The 21,292-nt window shown below is 42.0% G+C and overlaps 1 protein-coding gene across 1 annotated transcript in view; it reads left to right on the forward strand.

The window, feature by feature from the left end:
* LOC122790608 overlaps window positions 1-21,292 on the forward strand; it is a 1,229,598-nt gene that overhangs the window by 369,734 nt on the left and 838,572 nt on the right. The window contains exons 6-7 of the mRNA XM_044058134.1: window positions 18,298-18,392; window positions 18,718-18,813. Of these exons, the coding sequence (XP_043914069.1) occupies window positions 18,298-18,392; window positions 18,718-18,813 (191 nt within the window). The remainder of the gene's footprint in view (window positions 1-18,297; window positions 18,393-18,717; window positions 18,814-21,292) is intronic.

Genomic DNA, 21,292 nt, shown 5'->3' on the forward strand with positions numbered 1-21,292 from the left:
ATCCCCCATAACCAGTGTATGAGAAAAATGTGGATTTTCCTCAGTTTGGTCAAGTAGGCTTCATGGGAGTCTGTGACCCATAGAGCAGCTCTATAGCTGCCTATGACTTGAATGGGGGGTGTTGCCCACTGTGACCGGGACCTGGAGTAACTCCATGGAGTTTTCCAGTCTATCTAGACAGGAGGTGAATTTATTTCTAATCTAGATTGAAATACTGTCTCCCTTGGTTTTCACGTGTTCATTTTGTGATCTAAAGGTGTGGAAGGCATTATAGTCTTCCAAGGCTGGGGTGAATTTATTCTTCCAAGGCTGGGTACTCTGAGGCCTTGAACCAGGTTTCTCTGAGTGCACAAACATCTATATCTGATGATGGAAGTGCTTCCAGGGAGTGCAGATTTTGGCTTACTTGGATCTGCATCCAAAATCCCTCTGTCCTTATTTTTTGAATTTCCCCCGCGTCATTATCCTTCAACTTTGAGTTACAGATCTCTGTGCTTGAGTTATGTATATGAACTTCAGTGTAGCTGTAAAATATCCCTTTCAATTTGGTAATACTAAAACACATTCTGTTGGAGTGATACTTATCACACTTGACCCTTGTTCTTTTCCTTTCCCAAATAAGATCCTTCAGCTGTTCTCAACGTCTCCTGTGGTTGATGCATACAAGTCGGACATATGCAACTAAAGGGACTAAGCTTTTTCATTGTTTTTATTTTGCTGTCCACAGCCATAAACTGCAAGCTTCTCGTTTTTCAGTTCTTGTTTTTTTAATCTCTACCTTTAACCTACATGTGTAAATTCTTCATCTTGTGTCCACATGAGTATGGGTGTTGCTGAATGAATTCACATGTAGGTATGTAGTTTAGTTATATAGTCTTTAATTTCATATCCTGAAAAAAAAAAACTGAACTGTCTCAATGTTCCACAACACTGCTGTTTTTTAATGTATTTTTTTAGGTATAAAATACTGGCTTCATGTAAAGCCAAATTTTCTTTTTTACCAACCCAGTTATAGCCTTGAATTTGAGTCCCTTATTTTTGCCAGTAGTTCTAAATATGATGTAAATAAAGTGGAAAGCTGGCATCTCTGCTTGGATCCTCTCTTCAGGCCATTGTTGATGAGGAAACCTTCCACGGCAGTCTCCTGTCCCTCAATTATCCTTTTAGTTTCCCATATTTGATCAGGGAATGCACATGCTTCTTACTCATAAAATCAGTTTACTGTCAGATGCTTTCTGTGCATAAAGACCCACCAACAGTGTTCTCTTAAATTTTGCTTCAGTCTAGATTATTCTGTTAATGTCAAATGTTTGCCTGTCCTCCACAAAACCGCACTGATCCATATTTAATTTTGGCAACACCTTTGCCATTGTTTTAGCTTTTATACATATAAACCTTTTAATACTGGTTTATAAATGAAATGGGTTTATATGAACGTGGGTCTGATGGGTCTTCACTCTTTAGGTATTACAGCCACCACAGCTTTCTTCCCTGATGTTGGTGCTTCCACCTCCTTTTAAAATACTGGTAAACAAAACTTCAATATCTTTCACTATCCTCCTTCCTAGCTTCCAGACTTTCATAGGAATACCATCCATTCCTGAAGACTTTCATGCAGATTGATTTGTCACCATTTTTCTCATTGCATCTTCTATCTTCTCTCTAAGAAATAGAGGAGGCTGAACAATTAATTTTGGCATTCTTAAATCTTCCATAAATATTTATTTGTGGTTTTTCTCTGTTTCCACATACACCCACCTTTGCTTTATACAAATTTTCATAAAATTTCCAAAATATCTCTAGGATCTCTGGTTCTTTTTCTTGTTGCAGGTTCCCAGAGTTTGGCAGCAACCATTTCTGCTTTTCCTAAGTCGTGGTAAGAGTTTTGTGCTCTGGAGTTATCGAACAGTTGCTTAACAGTAAACTTTTTAAAGCTGTCCAAGTTATCCTGAGAATACCTTATTTTTGTTTCATCACTCTGCAGTAGATCCTCTTCTGTGACACTCACTTTATTCCTCAATACTTTAATGTTTGTTAGCCCCTGAAATAATTCTTAGTACTTGTCCACACTTATCTTATTTCTACCCTATTTTTAAACTTTCATTTTATCACTCACTAGCTATAACATCTGAAGAAATTGCCATTTTCCTTCTCTCAATTTTCACTAGGCTCTTAAGTAGGCGGGGAAGTGTCTGTCTTTTTACTTTACTACCCTGCTTTCTTTATCTTGGCTAGTGCCACATGATCTGAAAATAGTGGATGCATGTCAGAGCTTTGTTAAATGCAGATATTCCTGTGAAGTTTCTATCTAGTGTAGCCCAGTTATTGTGCCATGGGGAATAATGTGTAAATTTGGGTCCATACAAAATATGTCCATGATTTTTTTAATCCACTCTCTTGCTTTCCCTTCTAGATCCCGAGATTCATTCATACTATTGCAGATTTCCTGCCCCACCTACAAGTAATAGTTCCTGCTAAAAGCTTATTTCTCCCAAAATGTTCTTAAGCTGAATAGTTTGTTTGGAATAATAAATACATGCAAGCATAATCCTACTCCTTTGCCAGTAGCCCCTTTCTACCACTACTACCCTTTTTCTGTAGTCTCACTATTGGAATTCCTCTAACAGTGTTAAGTACTTCCCTTTTCCTTTCCCATAATATTCTGCAGAATATCCATCGTGAAGTTTTTCAAGTAGATATGCTGTTGCCCTTCCAAACGCATCTTCTATAGTATTGCTATTTGCATACTTCACATTTCTTAAAAGGAGTGTCTCACCCACAGACTAAAGCAAAAAAGTCCATCACAGTTTGCAGTTTCCTACATTTTAACACCACTCAGACTATTCATAGGATCATAAGTTAATCTGCTATTGAGCCTGAGGCTCTTATAAGCCTAGCCAAGAGTTTAACCCATGTTTAGACAAGTTGGCACCCCAAAGTCCATTAGGGATACAAGTGGAGTCCCAGGGCTGTATTTTCTGTTTCCCATCCAGTTATCCAAGTTGTGCTTAAAAAGGGATCTGCTTGATGTGGCGAGGAAGTCTATTCCACATTTGGAATCTCTGGGGAAACAAATCTGTCCTGCCAACAAGTCCTGTTTATCACAGACCAGGTTGAGGTGTCTCGTATGCGTTGCTGGAGTGGAACTTGACTTGTGGATATCCAGCAGTCCCATCAAGGCTGGGTCTGAGGTTGCTTTGCATCTCAGAGGTCACCTCTGAGGAGTCTGAAACTGAGTAGAGGGGCAGGGCTTTTAGCCTATCTATGTAGGGTAGATATTTGAGGCCCTGGATTCTCCTGGTGAGGAACCTCTTTTGGTCTCTCCTGCTGCTGCATGTGCTTTGCGAAGTACATGCCAAAAGCACCATTGTACTCAATAATTGGCCTTAGAAGGGAAGAATGCAGGGATGTTATGATCTCTTTGTCTCTGAGATACCCCTACTTATGAGGTTGGGCATGTAGAAAGCTTTTCTGTACAACGGAAACATGGTGGTGAAATGTCGGGTTGCGGTCAACCTGGATGCCCAAATCTTTCACTACTGATTGTGTACTTAGGACGTTAATATATGTGGGGACGTCACTCTCCCCTAAGGGGGTGATGCATGGTTTGGCATTCAGCTTGAGTCTGGCTGTTTGGGTGAGACCCTCTTGGAAGATGTCCACATCACTTGGGGAATTAATGACTGCGGCCAGCTTGCAGTCATCTGTAAAGTTGATCAGCCGTAGCCCACTGGTTGTGGTCTGCACCTCAGAAGTATATCCTGAATAACAGGCCCCAAGACCTATCCCTGGGGTACACCGCTAGACACTGGTCTGCTTGAGATGGCTTCCCCTATTTTGATTAGGTAGGTTCCATCATTGAGCCAGTTTACCTATCTGGTAACACATGGATTAATGCCTAGTTGAGAGTTTACCTGTTATGCCAGAGTAGTGTCAAAGGTTTTGGCCAGGTCAGGGTAGGCTGTGTGCACAGTCTTCCCTTTGTCCATTGCTTTGGTGACTGTCTCAAAGAAGTCGACCAGATTTAAGACATTACCTCCCCTTGACCAAGCCAAATTGTGTGGGGTCAAGTGTTTGGAGGTTGCCAATGTCCCTGTTAGAGGTCCATGATCTGTTCCATGGTCTTGCAGATCAGGCAAGTTAGGTTGAGTTTATAATTTCCCGGATCAGTAGATGCTCTACCTTTGTGTGAAGAGATTACTATGGCTGTCCCCCACTCAGCTGGGGCAAAGCCGGACTCGGGCTTTGGTTGAATAGGGTGCCTAATGGTGCTGCAAGTTCATGTAGGATGCAGCCTATGATGTTATCTGGTCCCATGGAGGCTGTTCATTTTGCTTTTGAGAGGGCAGTGATTACCTGTTCCCAAGGGATAAGGGGTGGGGGGCAGGTACTGGGGATGTCCTGATTTACTGGTGGGGGGCACAGAGGAAGTTTTCGCTGAATCTGTCAGCCAGTAGATTGGCTATATCTACAACATTTGTGTATGTTGTCCTGAACCACCAGTTCTGAACAGATGTGGGCGCTTCCTTTAAGATTGCGGACATATGAGAAAGAAGGCATTAGGATTGTCTCTAGTAGAAGTGTCCAATTTAGGATCAAAGTTGGCTTTGGAGGATTTCACTAGTGCTCATTTGCTTGTTCAGGGCAAGGAAATAGTGCTTCCAATTGATGCTTTTTCGGAATCTAGTTTGGCCCCCAATTCCTTGCTTCCTACTCCCAGAAAACCTGACAGATACTACAGGGTCCCAGAGTCCAAAGTTCCTTTTTAAAAATCCTATTGCAGATCCAGAGACCATTTCACAGGGGTCCAAGGGCATTAAGGCTTCTACTGCTAAATATCCTATCCCTTCTGATAGACTCCATGGCACTGGATAGATGGGGTAAGAAGGTTTATACTTCTGCAACCTTGGCCATTAGGGCTTTAAACTGCCAGTTTCATATGTTAAAGTATCAGCAACATGTTATTGGACTGCTTAAACAGAAAATGATTCCTGACTCTGTGAAAAATAAAGAATTACAGGATTTAATGCATTCTGCTGAACAAGTTGGAAAACGTACTTTGCAATGTGGTTTTGATTCATTCGAGGCCTCTTGCAGGGCTGCTGTTACTGGGTCTGTGCTCAGAAGTCATGCTTGGCTTAAGGAGCAATCTTTGCCTGATCATGTTGAAGCTCAATTGTTGGATGCTCCTTTAAAATCAGGACTGCCTGTTTGGCAACAAGGCTGTGAAGTTCTTAAAAAGATGGAAGATGAAACTAAATCTATGTAAATTGATTTTTTTTTTACAAGTTCAGCCTCTTAGATTTAGTAGGCACTGGCCCTCTAAGAATTGGTCCTTTCCAGTCCCTTCCAAGTCTTCTCAAGCCAAACACAGACACCGCAAAAACCCCAGGTTTCAGTCCCAGGGGAGACGCAGAACTAAACAGTGGGGGGGGGGGCACCAATTCCAAATCTGGGAATAAGACCCCCCTGTGGTAAACTGTCTCGATGACTTCCTTTTAAAATTTCCAAGCACTTAACTGACGGCCCCTTTGGGGGGAAGGATTGCTCTTCATGCAAAGAAGTGGGAACTCATTACCCAGGACAAATGGGTTTTACATAGTGTCCCAGGGATACAGATTTCACTTCATGTTGCCAACACCAAGCGGGTGGCCGGACCTACCCCTAAATCAGTGGGCAGCGGCCCAAAAACAAATATGTTCTCACTTAAGCATGGGGGCTGTTCAACTGGTACCAGAAGAGGAAAAGGGACAAGGTTTCTAAAAGACTTTTCCTGGTACCCAGAAAAGACCATTCATGGTGTCTTATCTTGGACCTGTCTACTCTAAACACCTTTTTGGAGATTCCAAAATTCAAGATGCTGACTCTTCAATTACTTCCTATGCTAGGCAAAGATGCCTGGTTGGCAGCACTAGATTTAAAAGCATACCTGCACATCGCAATCAGGGAATCTTGCAGAAGATACCTACGCTTCAAAGCAGGCTACACACACTATCCGTTCTCTGTACTGCCCTTTGGCGTATCTACTGCACCCAGGGTTTTCACAAAGTGCCTAGCTCCAGTCATTGCATTTTGCAGGCAAAGAAATGTTCAGATATACCCATACGTGGGTGATTGTCTAATTCAGGCAGAAAGCCAGGACATACTATTAAATCATATGGCATTTGTAAAGAAATTGCTAACATCTCTGGGGTACACCATAAACTAATATAAATCGCATTTTTACCCTGCCAACAAATTGTATTCTTGGGAGCAAGCTTAAATACAACTTGCCAGATGGCCTGCCTCACACCAAAAAAAATTCATTTGGCAGTCTACTGGCCACCAAGACCCAGCTATCTGCAAGGAAAGTCCTGCAAGGCCTGGTGTTCATGGCCTCTTGCATTCTACTAATTCCATATGCAAGACTGCATATGAGGAAACTACAATGGTATCTAAAAAGCCTATGATGTCCACATTCTCAGGATCTAGAATCAGATTCCTATCATACCTTGTCTACAAATAGTTCCTTTGGTGAGCAGAAGCCTGCCACCAAAACAAGACTGCCATTCACTCTACCCCCTGCCACCCAAACCCTAACAGATTCAGACTATGCATAGGGGGCTCACTTGGCAGGGCAGTGCATTCAAGGCAAATGGAACCCACATCAAATGCACTTGCACATCAATCAAAAAGAAATGTTAGCTGTACAGAATGTTCTGACAGCCTTCAGGGACCACATTCTTCCAGATCAATTATTGGTAAAGACGGACAACACCACTGTTATGTGGTACATAAGCAGGGGGGAACCCACTCATACCCTGTCTGCAGACTAGATATGGTAGCCATGGCTCTGGAACACAGCCTTGAGCTACCAAGTGCACCTGTAGGCTCAATTCCTGCCAGGCAAGTTAAATACACTGGCAGGCGACCTAAGCAGAAATCTCATGGACCCACACGAGTGGAAACTGGCACCAAAGATATTCAACATGTTGAGAAACAAATGGGGGAGCCCAGAGATGGGCCTGTTTGCCTCCCCCAGAACTACCAGCTGGACAAATTCTGCACAAGGGCTCCCACAAACAAGCTTGGAAAGTGGATGCCCTGTCCAACTGGAAAAACTTATCAGTTTATGCCTTTCCCCCTCTGCCTCTCCTCTCCAAGGTACTACTAAGGATCAAACAGCACAAAGTAAGGACAATACTGATTGCACCAAACTGGCCACGCCAACACTGGTACTCCCTCTTGTGCAGTGCGTCACTGCTGGCACCATGGTACCTGCCTCAGACCCCTGGCCTGCTGTCCCGGCAGGGGGGGCCAGATTCTGCATTCACAACTTCAAACCCTGAACCTTGCAGCCTGGCTAATTACCTGATCTCTGTTACTATCCCTCAATAAGCAAGTGATGGATGTCCTCCTGGAGGCAAGGAGGCCTAGTACTAGAAAATCCTATGCTGAAAAATGGAAAAGATTCTGTTCCTGGAGCCGGGTTGGCCACAGCAGTGCCCAATTTACTCCGTATTCTTCAATACTTAATTGAAATGCTTCACAAGGGCCTTTCATTTTCCTCCTCCAAAATTCATGCCTCAGCCATTTCAGCTCATTACAACACAGAACCACCCCTCTTCTCTCATCCACTGCTGAAGCAATTCCTCCAAGGGGCCAAAAACTAAGACCACCCAGGAGAGCCCCTACTCCAGCCTGGGACCTTAACTTTGTATTGGAAAAGCTCACTCTACCTCCCTTTGAGCCAGCTGCAAATGCAGAGTTTAAATTCCTTTCTTGGGAAACTGCCTTCCTTCTAGCAATCACTTCAGCAAGAAGGGTGTCTGATTTACAGGCCCTCATGGCAGTGGAGCCTTTCATCATCTTTCATGCTGACAGGGTGTCCCTTAGGATCAATCCCTCCTTCACGCCCATGGTGGTATCCAGTGTGGCCCGTAATCTATTCATTTTCCAACCTTTTCTAATCCACAGAACAAAGGGGAATGAATACTGCACTCCTTGGACGTGCACACACAACTTAGATTTTACTTGGACAGGACTAAACCTCTCAGGAAATCTGAACAGCTGCTGGTTGCATTTGCTGCAGGGGCAGAGGGGAAGGCCATTTCAAAGCAAACCATTTTTAAGTGAATAGGCCATTGCATTCATTTCTGCTCATGGAAAACCTACCCCGCAGGGGTTAAGACCACATTCAACCAGGGCTGTCTCTACAACCTTTCTCAGAGGTGACCCTACTAGGGACATTGTGGAAGCTGCTACCTGGAGTTCTGTATATACCTTCACCAAACATTACCACTTGCTAAGTTTTTCTAAATCCATAGCAGGATTTACCACTGCAGTCTTGCAGGTCCTTTTTAGCTGGTCCTAATGCTATTTAATTACCTCCTCCCATCCTTAGCTTTGGGAATCTACCCAAATGTGATGACTGCAACAGTGAATACACTCTAACATCTACTTTTATGGTAAGTGTACACAACTGTACTTTATAGATGGAGGGGTGCTTAAGCCTTCTTTCCAGGAAACTGCGAGTGACCAGGATGGATCCAGCAAAGTCCTCAGTCTTCCAAGACATTTAACTCCAAGAAATCAAAAAGTCTTCGACTTCAGCTCCTCTGCCATTGGAGCTTTCAGTCTTTACTTTTATTTTATTTTACATTCGTTGACCGGGCTAGTCTAGCTGGATATATTTCCATTTTCAGTAGAGGCCCGGGGAGAAAAGCTCCACACAAAACATGAGACATGTTGTTAATAAAGAAATAAAATAAAAATAAGAATATAAAATTAGTAATAAAATCAACAAAAATTAAGGCACACAAACTACAGTAGTCATGAATAGTGCTAGGTCAGTTTCAAAGCATCTTAATGGATAAAGGCTATGCCAAAAAGCTTCTACAATATAGAAAAAAAGTTAAAGTACAAGTGAGTAGAGAAGTAGGAGTAATGTAAGATAAGAAGAGAGAAGAGACGGTAGTCAAGAAGTGAGAAAAGAAGACAAACGAGAGGAGATGGGAGAGATGAGAGAAGTAGGTCAGAGCATAGAAGGACTGCAAAGGGCAAAAGAAAAAACAAGGTATTTGCCAACTGTTAAGCACAGAGTAGGGTTAAAGGTAGAGAGAGGGGTAAGGGGTAACTTTTCAGAGCCAGTCCCCAGTCTTGGAACCGGTGTGTGAAGCACTGAAGGGTCCAATTCTCCAGTCAGTACCACCTTCAGTACACTCCTCTTGATCATCAGCCTGTCTGATCTGGATGTGGATTGTGTGGTACAGAAGCGGTTATTGGCACCGGCATTAGCAAATATGTTATCAGCTTTGAACCAAATTGCTTCGGAGCCGAAGACCATTGCACAGAGTAACTATTCCTCCTCCGAACCATGCTGATCCTTCGGAGCTGAAGGAGGCAGACCTGATGTTAGTGGAACCCTCTGAGCCGACACCTGCTCCAGTATTTTTGGCTACATGTACTCTGACGTCTTTGGTCCCGATCGAGGACTAGGAGCAGGCACTATGGTCGTGTTTGGGGAGGTCAGTCAGACTTGTCAGTTCTGACTTTGCCTCTCGGAGCCTCAGCTTGGATGAGCTGTGCTCCTACCTTAGGTTGGACCCCACTGTCCCGGTGCTGGGGGTGTAGACTGTTTTTCGTATCTGTCTGCTCCCTCGCATCGAGCAGAGATGCTGTCGATGTCAGGAGAGTCCAGTCTCCTAGGACATCCTCTACCTCAGGCTTGCCTTTTTCCTCCTCTAAAGTGCTTGTCTGCTTCTGCCACGCATGTCCTGATCACATATAGAGACCCAGAGCCTCAGGAAGCCCCATTGGGTGGCCCCTGCTCTTCCAAGACCTCACCAGAAGCTCCCACTGATGAGGTTTCCAGGAAGAGATTGTGCAAGAGGAAACCCCTAGACTCCACACAGGAGTCGTAACATTGGATACTTAGATGAGTCAGTCTCAACGGTCCCCCTATGAGGTTATCTTCGTTGAGATACTAGAGATCTTAGGCAGAGGGGTGACTGGCAGTCCAAAAGCCTTGAGGATGAGTCCATTCTGAAGTCTTTCTGGTCTCTGCTCTCCACTTCTTGGGCGTCTCCGCTATCGATGAGCTGATGCAGCTGGTGTCTCGGCTGGGGGAGTCTCCGTATGCTGTGGACCCTCTCCCTAGGAGGCCTAAACTTTTTCTGTCCCCCTCGACAAAACATTCTTAAAGGGTAGTCTGGTTGATGTCATGGTGGTGGCAGCAGTGACCAGAAAAGAAACGTCTGAGATTTAGTCTATTCATCCTCCTAACAGACTCTAGGATTATGGATAGATATGGGAAGTGCATGTTAAGTTCAGCGACCTTTGCTCTCCGTTCGCTGAACTATTTAACTCATTTTACTAGGTTGCTAAGATATCGCCTTAAGGAGTTGGGAGATTCTCTTCGGGGTACAGTAGCTGCAGGAGCTTCAGACAACGTTGCCGCCCAGCTTGTTATCCTCAATTTTATTGTAGACTCATCCATGCACCTCCTCTCTTATGCAGCTGATGGAATGATTAGGGCAGCAGGTACAGGAGTTGCTCTTAGGAGACATTCTTGGATGCGCTTGTTCCTTCGTGGAGCCTTTCAAGTCTTCCTTAGTGAACACTCTCTTTGATGGCTCGTCCCTTTTGGGGCCTAAAATGAAGGAAACCTTAACCATGTGTTAACAGGACGGAAAGACTGTCTGCTGTCTGATCCATTTTTCCACCCTGACCTGACCCTAAAGGTCAAAGGGGATTAAAAATGCTAACCTGAAACGCTCACATCACAAGCGCACCTAAAAAAACATCAATCCACACACTTATAATCCTACAACTAACCCTACACTAAACTGTGCGTACAACTAACCCTACACTAAACTGTACGTACACTATCTATCCACTTACCTTAACTCAAACCCTAACTCTAAGGTCTGTCACTATCGCACACTCGCATAACCCATGCCCTAACTCACCTAACCTGCACCCTAACGACCACACAATCGCACACTTACCTAAACCTGACCGATAACTTTCACCACAGCACTGAAAATAGTGAAGCCACAGAACCAGCTAACTGAATTATTTTCCCTAGGGAAGAAGTCAGTGTTCTGCAACTTCGCTATTTTTAGCATTCGCTCAAAACGGGTCGAAATTAGAACATTCGAAGTTTTAAAACTTCGATGTTCTGATATAGAACCATTGCAGAGATGAGCTTAGTTTGAATTAGTAAGGGTATCTTCTCTAGTGTATATTGTATTATAGCTTTGTAGGGCGGCCATGGTGGTGCAGTGGTTAGCATTGTCGCCTCACAGCAAGAGGTTCTCTGGTTCGATCCTCTGCTGGGGTGCCTTCTGTGTGGAGTCTGCATGTCCTTCCTGTGGTCGCATGGGTTTCCTTCGGGTGCTCCGGTTTCCTACCACATCCCAAAGATATGCTGCAGGTGGATTGGACACTTTAAAATTGGCCCTAGGTGTGAGTGGATGTGTGCCTTCTGTGGAAGGTTGGGTGCCGGGCTGGCAGTTCGACACTGTAAAACTCCACTGCCAATCATGAGCGGACAGGTGATCCGCTGTGGCGACCTCTAACAGGGAAAAGCCGAGAGAAGCTTTGTAGGGTTGTAGCTTACAATGTGGACTTCGTGTGGAAGAGAGATTTCAGTAACCCCTCCCGGGATAAATTTCATAAGATCTTTCTAAAGCCTGCTGCCTTCCTGACAGTGTAGGTTTTTCTGTTATTGTGGCTGACGTTTGACTGTTAAACATTCAGAACTGCCCTTGTGATACAGGCTAGTCTTCGACAGTGTCTTAAATCAATTTAAGATGTGTAAAACCAGAAGGTGCTCATATCTTAGTTGAAAGCACAGGGTGCATTTTGTTTAACTGGTAAATGTGTAAAAACTGAAATTCAACATCTCTGGTGGCTTCTTGGTGACTTGTGTATGTATGCAAGCATAAGAATAAGAGCTTTGTATTCATGTCTAGGTAGTTGGAATAAGATTTCCATTGACGATATCTTGCCCTTATTTTTTAATCTGCAATTGTGCTTCAAGCAAGTTAGTATTTTATGTTAGGAACATAGGCAACCTAAAACAGTTCAACACTTGAAGCTGCTGTCCTGCATGTCTGAGTCATCCTGGAGGTTTTTTGAGTACTCATGTTTTCATTGAAGGCACAATGTGATATAGCAGATGTTGCGCAACATTTTTTATTTTGTTGCATAGTCACATTGTGTGAATTCTTAAATCTGTTAATTCCCTAAATACACTTGTCAGTGATCAGTGTACTATTCTGTTTCACATACTTGATGGCACTGGTGTACATATTTTGAAACGTTTTAAAGCAGCAGTACTTGGCATTTCTTGGGGAAATGTAATCTTTCAGAAGTTTTAATCCAATCTATTGAGCTGTGGTTTTGCAGTAGATATGATAGCTGTAAGTTCAGGTTTTATCCACCCTCTGTTAAATTACCATCCATATTTAAGGATGTATAGCACATGCTGCTTAATTAGTAAGACATTTGGGTAATTGTGAGCTACAGTACTTCATTCCCTGCTCCTCCTTAGGGAAAGGAAATCCTAGCTTTGGTTTTGCATGAACTGCTAAGCTAAACAGTACTTGTACTGCTGCTTTAAACAGTTGAATTGCTATGCTAGTATTAACAGTGGTATTAAAATGTGTGTGGCACTTCATATAAAGTTTAAAAATGAAATGTGAAAAGCAGACTGAAATTGAGAAACTCAAATGTGTGTTGAACAGTTTGGAACATGGTTTGAAAATGCATTTAACTGACAGTATATTGAAGCATATTTTTTTTAGTTAAACTGAAATGTGGTACTGGTAAGGCAGAAATAAGGAGAAGGATGTTTGTCGTAAGGTTAGTTATTGCAGTCCTTTTGTTAGATTTTGGCCACAGGTTTCAGTTTGTCAGCTTAGTTAAGCCAGATTTCTAGATCAGTACACTGACTTCAGCAGGTGTCCATGGGTAAGAAAACTTGTCTGAGTGCATATGCTGTTTCTTTTTTCAGCAAAAGAAAAAGTCTTGTCAGGCTTTCATGTAAAGGTTTCGGAGAATCTGATAATTGCCCCCTTTGGGGCTTTTTTCTTATGGTTATAGTATATTTTTGTGTTGCATCCTATCCTGCACAGTGGCGCTAACTTTGCTGTTTTGGACCATTCCTTTCATGGAAGCAAGAGACGGGCATTCCTAGGCTGTATAGGTGCCCTACATGTCTGTTCTTGCCTGGGAAGACCATTTGGCATACAACTTGTTTAGTAGCATGAAGACAGATGGTTGGGAGCAGGTCAGTTAGGAGGTCATGTGGAGCATGTTGTCCCTGGATCTACTCTTGGAGGCCCAGTTGAGCCTCTGTTACTGCTTTCCAGACCATCTCTTCCTGGGTTGTTCAGTGCTGTATATCGCTTGGCAGCAGCTGGTCTGCAAGCTCACACCCATTGGGCACAGTGCGCTTCTGCCAAGCGTTGGCCACATGGCAAGCTGATGTCACCTCCTTGTGTTGCAAGGCGTGCAGGTTGCCTGGGTCCCAGTCAGTGTTTTATCCCTCTGCCATAGGGGGGTACCTCTTGTGTATTTAATTTTGGGGATTTTTCTCGTGTGATGGCCCCTGTAAATGGTGTTATGGGAGAACTTCATGAGAAGGCTATCTGCATTATTCCATGGATGTGAATACATTATTTGATTTGCACATATTGCAAAACTGTCAGAGACCCTTCTTAGAAGGGCTGAAAACCTTAACACATTCCCATGTCCTTTTCTGAGATTTCACCACGGTTGCCTAGCAGTCCTTCAGTTAGTCATTGCTATAAGAAGTAACTAAATGATGGAAGTGTTTGGGATAACACTGACTGCAGGTTTTCTCTTTTGGGCACTTTTTTTCACTTTGGAAGGTCAGGGAAGAGACTGGTGGATTCCTTGGCAGGCTAGTTAAGACCTACACACTAGTATGAAAATATTTTTCATGATTTGTATATTGCGTACATTTTCTTTAACTGTCACTCCAGCATTACATAAATGCTCAATTCCTGTTTTCCCTTAAACCTCACTCCTGAATGTTCCATTTGTTCCATTTCTGAATATTTGCTGCTTCCCTTTTTCTAACCATTTCTTCCAGTTATTGTATTTCACAATATTCAATATTTCAGTTACTGCTCAGATTTTAATTTAAATTTTCTAGTAATTGCTTTTTTGGCAGCCAAAAGCATTAAACTTAAAGGCATTACTTTATCTAGGCAGTTCAAGCCCTATATCAGATTTAAGTCATTTTCTTAGTTACAGCAATTTACTGCTCCTGAATATCTGAACATTTTTTAAAGCTTCCTTATAGAACAGTTTAAATCATACTCCTAAAAACATCTTCGTTACCCTTCTGTATTTGCTGTCTACCAGTGGGGAAATTTTGAGTGTTCTTGGGGTGTAGTAGCAATGCAAACACTTTCAAGAAAAAATCCTAAGCTTTCTGGATTTTTCATATTTAGAAGTGCTGCATAATATCCTCCACTTTTCCAGTCTGTCTTCACAATCTTTTTTAACCTCTGATTCTGGATTATTTTGCGATGTTTTATATGCCCTATTAAGTCATCCTTTTAAAAGCAACTTCTGTCCTAGACTCTATTAAAACCTTTAACAGAGCTGTTTTTTTTTTTTTTCTTCTTGGGTCTCCTATCCTTTTCTTTTTGCCTGTAATCTGCAGTTTAAACTTCTGCTTGGCGTGTCACTCTAATTTCCCCCTTGTTGTTTACTCCGAATACCTTGGTTCCTTTGCAATTTTTCTGCAGTAAATTCCAGCACCCTCTTTGCTATTCTCAGCATTCCTACTTGCAGTCATCCCTAAACCTCAAGGATTTTTGAGCATGGTACTTGTATAATGTCATGAGTTGATGATCCTGTAAAAGCTCAGTATTGCCGTCTTCAAGTTGTCTGCTTCCTAATTATACCCATTCACGAGACCAAGTTAGTGCTGTAACGAACACTTCACCTCTTCCAAATTTGTAAGCTGGTTTAATGTTAAGGAGAAGTTGGCTATTTCTGGGATGCTGCTGTGAAGGCTAGCAGTCATGGTAATTGTGCATTTCCAGTGTTGGGTTAGCATTTTCCATTTTTTTAGTTATCGCCACTGTACGACTCTAGTAACTCGGTGCAAGTCTTACATATAACAGATGCTACTGTTAAGTCCCAAGCAGGGGAAGTAACAGCAGGCTTGGCAATTCCTCCTAATTTGAAAAACCTTTATTTTTCTTCCAAACCTGTGCTTGCGGAGGTTGTTTCTCGGGCTTCCCCAATTCCTACCTATTCTTCCTCTATCCTTGTCTGTTTTATGTGCATCCCCACTTTGTTTTTGAATTTTCTGTTGCAGTCTTAAATCCTGAAAATTGTCAGTTTTACTTTCAGATTTTCCCATATTGCTGGGGACTGTCATTCCTCCTCTGTGCATTGTTTTGCTCAGGAGCAGGCCCCCCCCCCCCCCCCCCCCATACAAGCTATCTAACAGTGCTCATCTTTGAAGTGGGTATTGTGTAGTAACTGTAGCAAACAGGTGCAGCAATAATGTAAAGCACATCTGGAGAGCAGAAAATACAAAATTAGTAGACAAACTCCAGGATCTAGAAATGCCGAGCAGGTATACAATTAATTAGCAAAAGATATTCGTAAAATCACAATGTTTTTCAGGCAGATGTCCTTCAGTGTGTATGTAGCAAACAATGCAATTGCATTTCCATTAGTACAATTCAAAATAAAATCTAATGTAAGTGTTATTCAAATATACATATTGTAAACATTCAAAATGTTCAGTATAAAAGTGTGTATGTGTGTATGTATATATATATATATATATATATATATATATATGTGTGTGTGCATCTGTATTTGTATATGTGTATATATTTACGTATTTAATGTAAAATGTTTTATAGGTACATTAAAATGTTTTTCATTTTATCTATCTAAAATTCATACTTTTTTTTCCAAGCTATTTAAATCACCACCCCTTTTTTATGTAAAATGTCAATCACCCTAAAAACAGAAGTTATGTGGTCTGTGCTTTTATTGGCACCAAGTTCTGAGGACTGTGATCCTTTATTGCTGGATTTAGTGTAATAGTATGTATACTGCTAACCTTTTTGCTTTGCTAGCTGCTGCTAAGTTGCATAATCTTTCGCAAAGGGGTTTGTTCCTCAAGGCTTGATTAGTGGCACAGATTAGATTCAGACATGGTTCTTAGTTAAAAGCCCCACTTTCACCATCGGATTTCTAAATTTTTTTTGTCTGGCTGTTTTGATTTCTTGGTGTGGCAGGGGAAAGACAAGGTTAACCTCCATTTGTAATAGAACCAGCACTGCAGGAAAGTTTGAAACTTTCCAAGCCTTGTAGCTGTGCAAGTGTCCTTTTTGCAGACCCGTGTGTGGACGGTCATAAAGGTATTCAGTTACTTGGAGTAAATCTGCAGTATTTAATTTGTAAACTGGGTAGCTCACTGTATGCGTGCATTCCTTGTCAGGTGTGACCCAGGAGTACTGTGGTTAAGTTATTCGCTCAGTCACACAGTTGGCAGACTGAGGTAGAAAGAATCAATCCCTGTAACTGCCTTCAGGAAACATAAACAGCTCAGAGCTTTAATCCTTTGTGCCAGTTGCCAGAAAAATTAAGTAACTTTCAATATCTATAGCTTCTGTAATGCACAAGGAACCCCACCTGGCTAAAGTAGTTACATAACTAAATTCCTTAAACTGAGTAAAGAATATCAGTACAGTAGTCTAAAGTGTCAAGTAGAGGCTTTAATCTTGCAATGGAATCTTTTACCGCTATAAAGACGTCCGTTTATGCAGATTTTAAATGTTTTTCCAGTTAACTTTTTTGACGCATTTAATCTTTTTGGTAGACAGTTTACCAGTTTTTGCTGGGTCAATTTGAAGTGGAAGCTGGGGGGATTTTAAATGCTTAACTGTTGGATACAAGTTACTGCAGTTTTATGAAGTATGCAAACTATGGCAAGTGCAATGTAAATGTGATGGTGAAGAAACTGTCAACAGCAGTTAGCGTTACTGATGCATAATTAGTAGTACAAATGAGTAGTCTGTACATCAAGTGATACAAACTTAGTAGTGAAGCAGATGAGACGGCTCATTTTGGTTTGGAATACTATTATGTACGAGATTAATGTAGTGAGTTTTAGGTACATTGTACTTGTAAGACTTTTGAAGGTTGCGAATGAAGGCGCCACAGCAAGAGTGACTAGGTGGGTTGTAGAAATGGGGACAAGTATACATAAGGGTGTGAGAGAAATTGAGTCTGCAGTGGAGTAGGGGAAAATGTACCATGTAACAAGGTAACTTAATTTGTGCCATTAGACTAAAATTTTGACAATGTCAAGCACTTCATGAAATGCTTTTTGTTACGCTCTAGTGGTAATGGTAACTTTCATAAAAGCTGACATTTCCTGCATGTATGGTAGCCTGTTATGACCCTTAATTTTAACTGTAAAATGTAAGTGTGTAATGTGTGTATTTATGTACTTGTATATATGTTTATGTATACATATATACATGCATGTGTACATGCACATATCTATATACCCAAAGACGTGCACTGTCTCCAGAGTGTGTGCGCACAGGACATTTCATGGCTGTTTCACCTGAAATTCCCCTTCCCCAAAGTAGGAAAATTGGTTCAGTTGCACAAAACTCTCTGTACTAAGATCTGTTTAGTAGTTGTATACGGTTCTCCTAGTTTATGCCACACCTTTTGGGTTTGCTTAGATTTCTTTTGTGGAAACAGCATTTCTGAAGAAATTAACTTTCAGAAAAGAGGTGAAGATAGGAAGAGACTGTCTTATGTCTTGATTTATCATTTGGCTGTAGGGGATATTACTTATTTTCAATGTTATTAAACGAATGTTTAATCGGTGTGCATACATTCCCTTATGCCTTGTGTGTTCAGGTTGCTGTCCTTTTTAAAATGCAATTTGAAATCCTTGTCTTCTAAACAAGTGTAGGGTAATTTTGCTGTCATAATGATGTCTTAAGCCAAAAAAGTCTGCTTTATTTGCTTTCAAAATTCACATATGAAGTGCCATACAGATTTCTTGTATGTTGTAAGCACAGTTTGCAAGGTGACATTGATTCGTGTAGCGAATTAATGCCTTTTTACACATTTGTACTAATTTTTTTGTGAATGGCTGTGATGTACTATTTATACCATTGTTTTCTTGGGAGCTTTGTCAGCTCATCAGCATGCTGCCACTCCCTTGCATTTTTGACAGAAATCCTTTGGTCAAATTGTTTACTTTTTTTTTATCCCATCTACCAGTAGAAAATGTTGAGATGAATGATCCTCCGGACATATTGGACAGGCAGATTTGCCTGAACGCCTTGGTGTCTCTTCGACATGCCAAATGGTTTCAGGTTGGCTATTTGTTCTTTCTTTGTTGTTGTAGCCTTATGAGGTTTTATAAAAAGTAATGTTATAAAAATGTAGTGTCTAATGTACGTTTTCTGCTGCACAGAGTTTGCTGTTATTAGGTAGCACATTTTATCTTGATAGTTATCATGAGGCTACAAAAGCAATGCTTTAACATTATGCTTTTTGCTGTTACTTTAATCCTGCCTTATAATTCCTGTAATGTAGCATGAACTCATCATTCTTTCCTCTTTAGTAACCTGAATGTCATTTTGATCTCTCTGAACTGCTTCCAGAAATGAGTTAGGAACAGTTTCATTTGTTTTCTAGGCGAGGGCAAATGGATTAAAGTCCTGTGTAATTATTCTGCGTATTCTCCGGGATCTGTGCAACAGAGATTCTGCATGGCAGCCATTAAAAGGATGGGTAAGTTCACATAGTGCTGTACTACATGAAGTCTACAGCAAGTTTGGAGATAATTCTCTAAATTTTTACTTTGCATTAGACATGGTTGTCTGATTCTTGGGCAGTGGACAGCATCTGAATAGTCCTGACCACTGTAGTCTTTTCTTAGCTGTTCAGAAATTAAATGGTTAGAAATGTGTACAGGTTAGTGAAAAGATTCTCTCCTGTCATTGGATAGTTTGCTTCAAAATGTATGAATGAGTAGAGAATGCAGGTCAAGATGACTGTTAGCCCAGTCCTTACCACGTTACCCATGTAATTTTCAGTGTTTGGCAGCACATTGAAGTACATGACATAAGTGTACTTCAGTGTGTTGCCACGCTGTAAGACTCTCTTGAAGGGGGGCAATAGTTTTGCAGCAGTGGCTGCTGTGGTAAGGAGGTATGCTTGGTTGCACAATCAGAACTTTTTTGAGTTAAATAACATTTTGAACACTCCATTTGTTTGGTACAGCAGCTAATCAGCTTATTAAACAGAATGTCAGAGGTATAATGATGCAAGTGTTGTCAGAGTGATATTCCCAGATTTGCTTCCAGTAAGCCAGATGATGTTTATTGGCTGAACAAACGTCCTTGCCAAACAAAAAACAAGCCACTAAAAGGAGGTGGCAGGACGAAAACTGACATCTATCCAAGGGGTTCCTTTCCCAAAAAGGATCGTGCTCCTCCCAACCTATGACTGTGCTGAGGCTTGGCGTCCATCATTCCCAAGTTCCCTTCTGGTTTTCCCATCTAAAAAGTTAACAAGGCAATCTTTACTATTAGTGGTGTCTGACAAATGGGTGCTCAGCATTAAGAGGTGCTCAGCATTAAGAGGTAACAGGTGGTGGTGGATGTATTTCTGCCTCTGTTTGGGATTGAGGAGTCACCCATCTGCTGCCCCCCCCCCCTTTACTCGGCACATGCTGGATGTAGGGATTCATATGGCCCTTCTGGAATAGTGAAAGTTTTTTTTCTTCAGAATGTTCCTGGCCCCTATGTAAGATGGCATGGAGACTGGTGTTGGACCTACCATTTTTTAAATACTTTCAGTGTCCCCAAAGTTCAGGATGCTGACCATGCAGACATTGCTTCCTCTTGTCAGACCACTGCTTCATGGCAACCCTGGTCTAAGGATGTGTATCATATCTGAGATTTGTCTGGTTTACACCATCTGATGTCCTGTTCCTGTCTTGCAGTATTCTTAGTGTGGGATTCCTCGCCTCAGGCGACCTGAATGTCTGCTCCTATACAAAAGCTTAAGCCTGGTTGCTGTAGGTGCGTGGGACGTCGCATACAAGGGCCATAAACCAGGGACCTTAAATGTGACGTCTGCTCGCACAGACCTCAGAACTTTTCAGCCGCAGGCTATGTCACATCTATCGCTTCGCTCCTACACTCTTAAGACTTCTAAAAAGCCAAGTACCATCTGTTCTCTGCATTGCCCTTTGGGTTGTCCATTGCACCTCGTGTTTATGAAATGCCCTGCTCAGGTAGTGCCCCCCTACTGAACTCTTGGCATTCATATTTCTCTTTACTGGACAACTTGCAGATCTGAATCACTGAAGAATGTCCTGGCATTGTTTTTCCAGCTAGGATTTAAGTTGACCCTTAGGAAATCATGCCTGATGACTTCACAGACTAGTTTTCCTGAGGTGCTTAATAGACACTGAAAAAGAATGACCTTTATCCTAAAGACAGTGTCCTGTCCTACCATATAATTCAGGAATTCTCCAGGATGAAAGCGCCTTGATAAGAGAATTCCTAAAAAAATCTTAGACTTGTGGCATCCAGAATTCTTATACCGCTGATCTTCTCCACATGAGGAAAATTCAGTAGCACAAATTGTTGGACAACAGCTCCTATGCTCCCTGGAATCCCAGTTGGTGCTGTTGATCAGATTAAGACTTGCAGTGGTGAACACCATTAAATATCACTACACGACTTCCCTTCCTACATGTTGCAATTGAGATTGAGGTTGGGAGCCGTCAATGTGAGAAAGTGCAGGGGACTTGGAATCCTAAGGATGCATGGAAACGCATCAGTATCTAGGAAATACTGTAGCAGTTTCATGCCTTCAGTCTTTCACAACCTATGGACTCATTACTTTTCTTGTAGTTAGGGAGAACACCTCTGTGGCACTTTAACAAACGAGTGTACAAGGTCCTATGCCAGTTAGCAGTGGTGGCCTGCAAGCTGGCGTCTCTTGCTCCTTAAGGCATCATACAGCCCATTAGAGCAAGGTGTTGTGGCAGGCAGACTAAGCAGATCCTGGGCAGACCTGCATAAGTGGCAACTCAAGGCAGTGGTGTTTGGGATTTAGTCCAGATTTGGAGAACACTTCAGGTAGACCTGTTACTTTCAAAACAGACAGCTGTAGAAATTCTGTTTCAGACTTGCTTGGAGGACAACTCTTTCCTTAGGTTGGGAATGTTCCTGTTTGCATTTCCACTCATTCACAA

This window comes from Protopterus annectens, chromosome 16.part0, assembly GCF_019279795.1.
Source record: "Protopterus annectens isolate FY-2018-M chromosome 16.part0, PAN1.0, whole genome shotgun sequence".
Taxonomy (NCBI): domain Eukaryota; kingdom Metazoa; phylum Chordata; order Ceratodontiformes; family Protopteridae; genus Protopterus; species Protopterus annectens.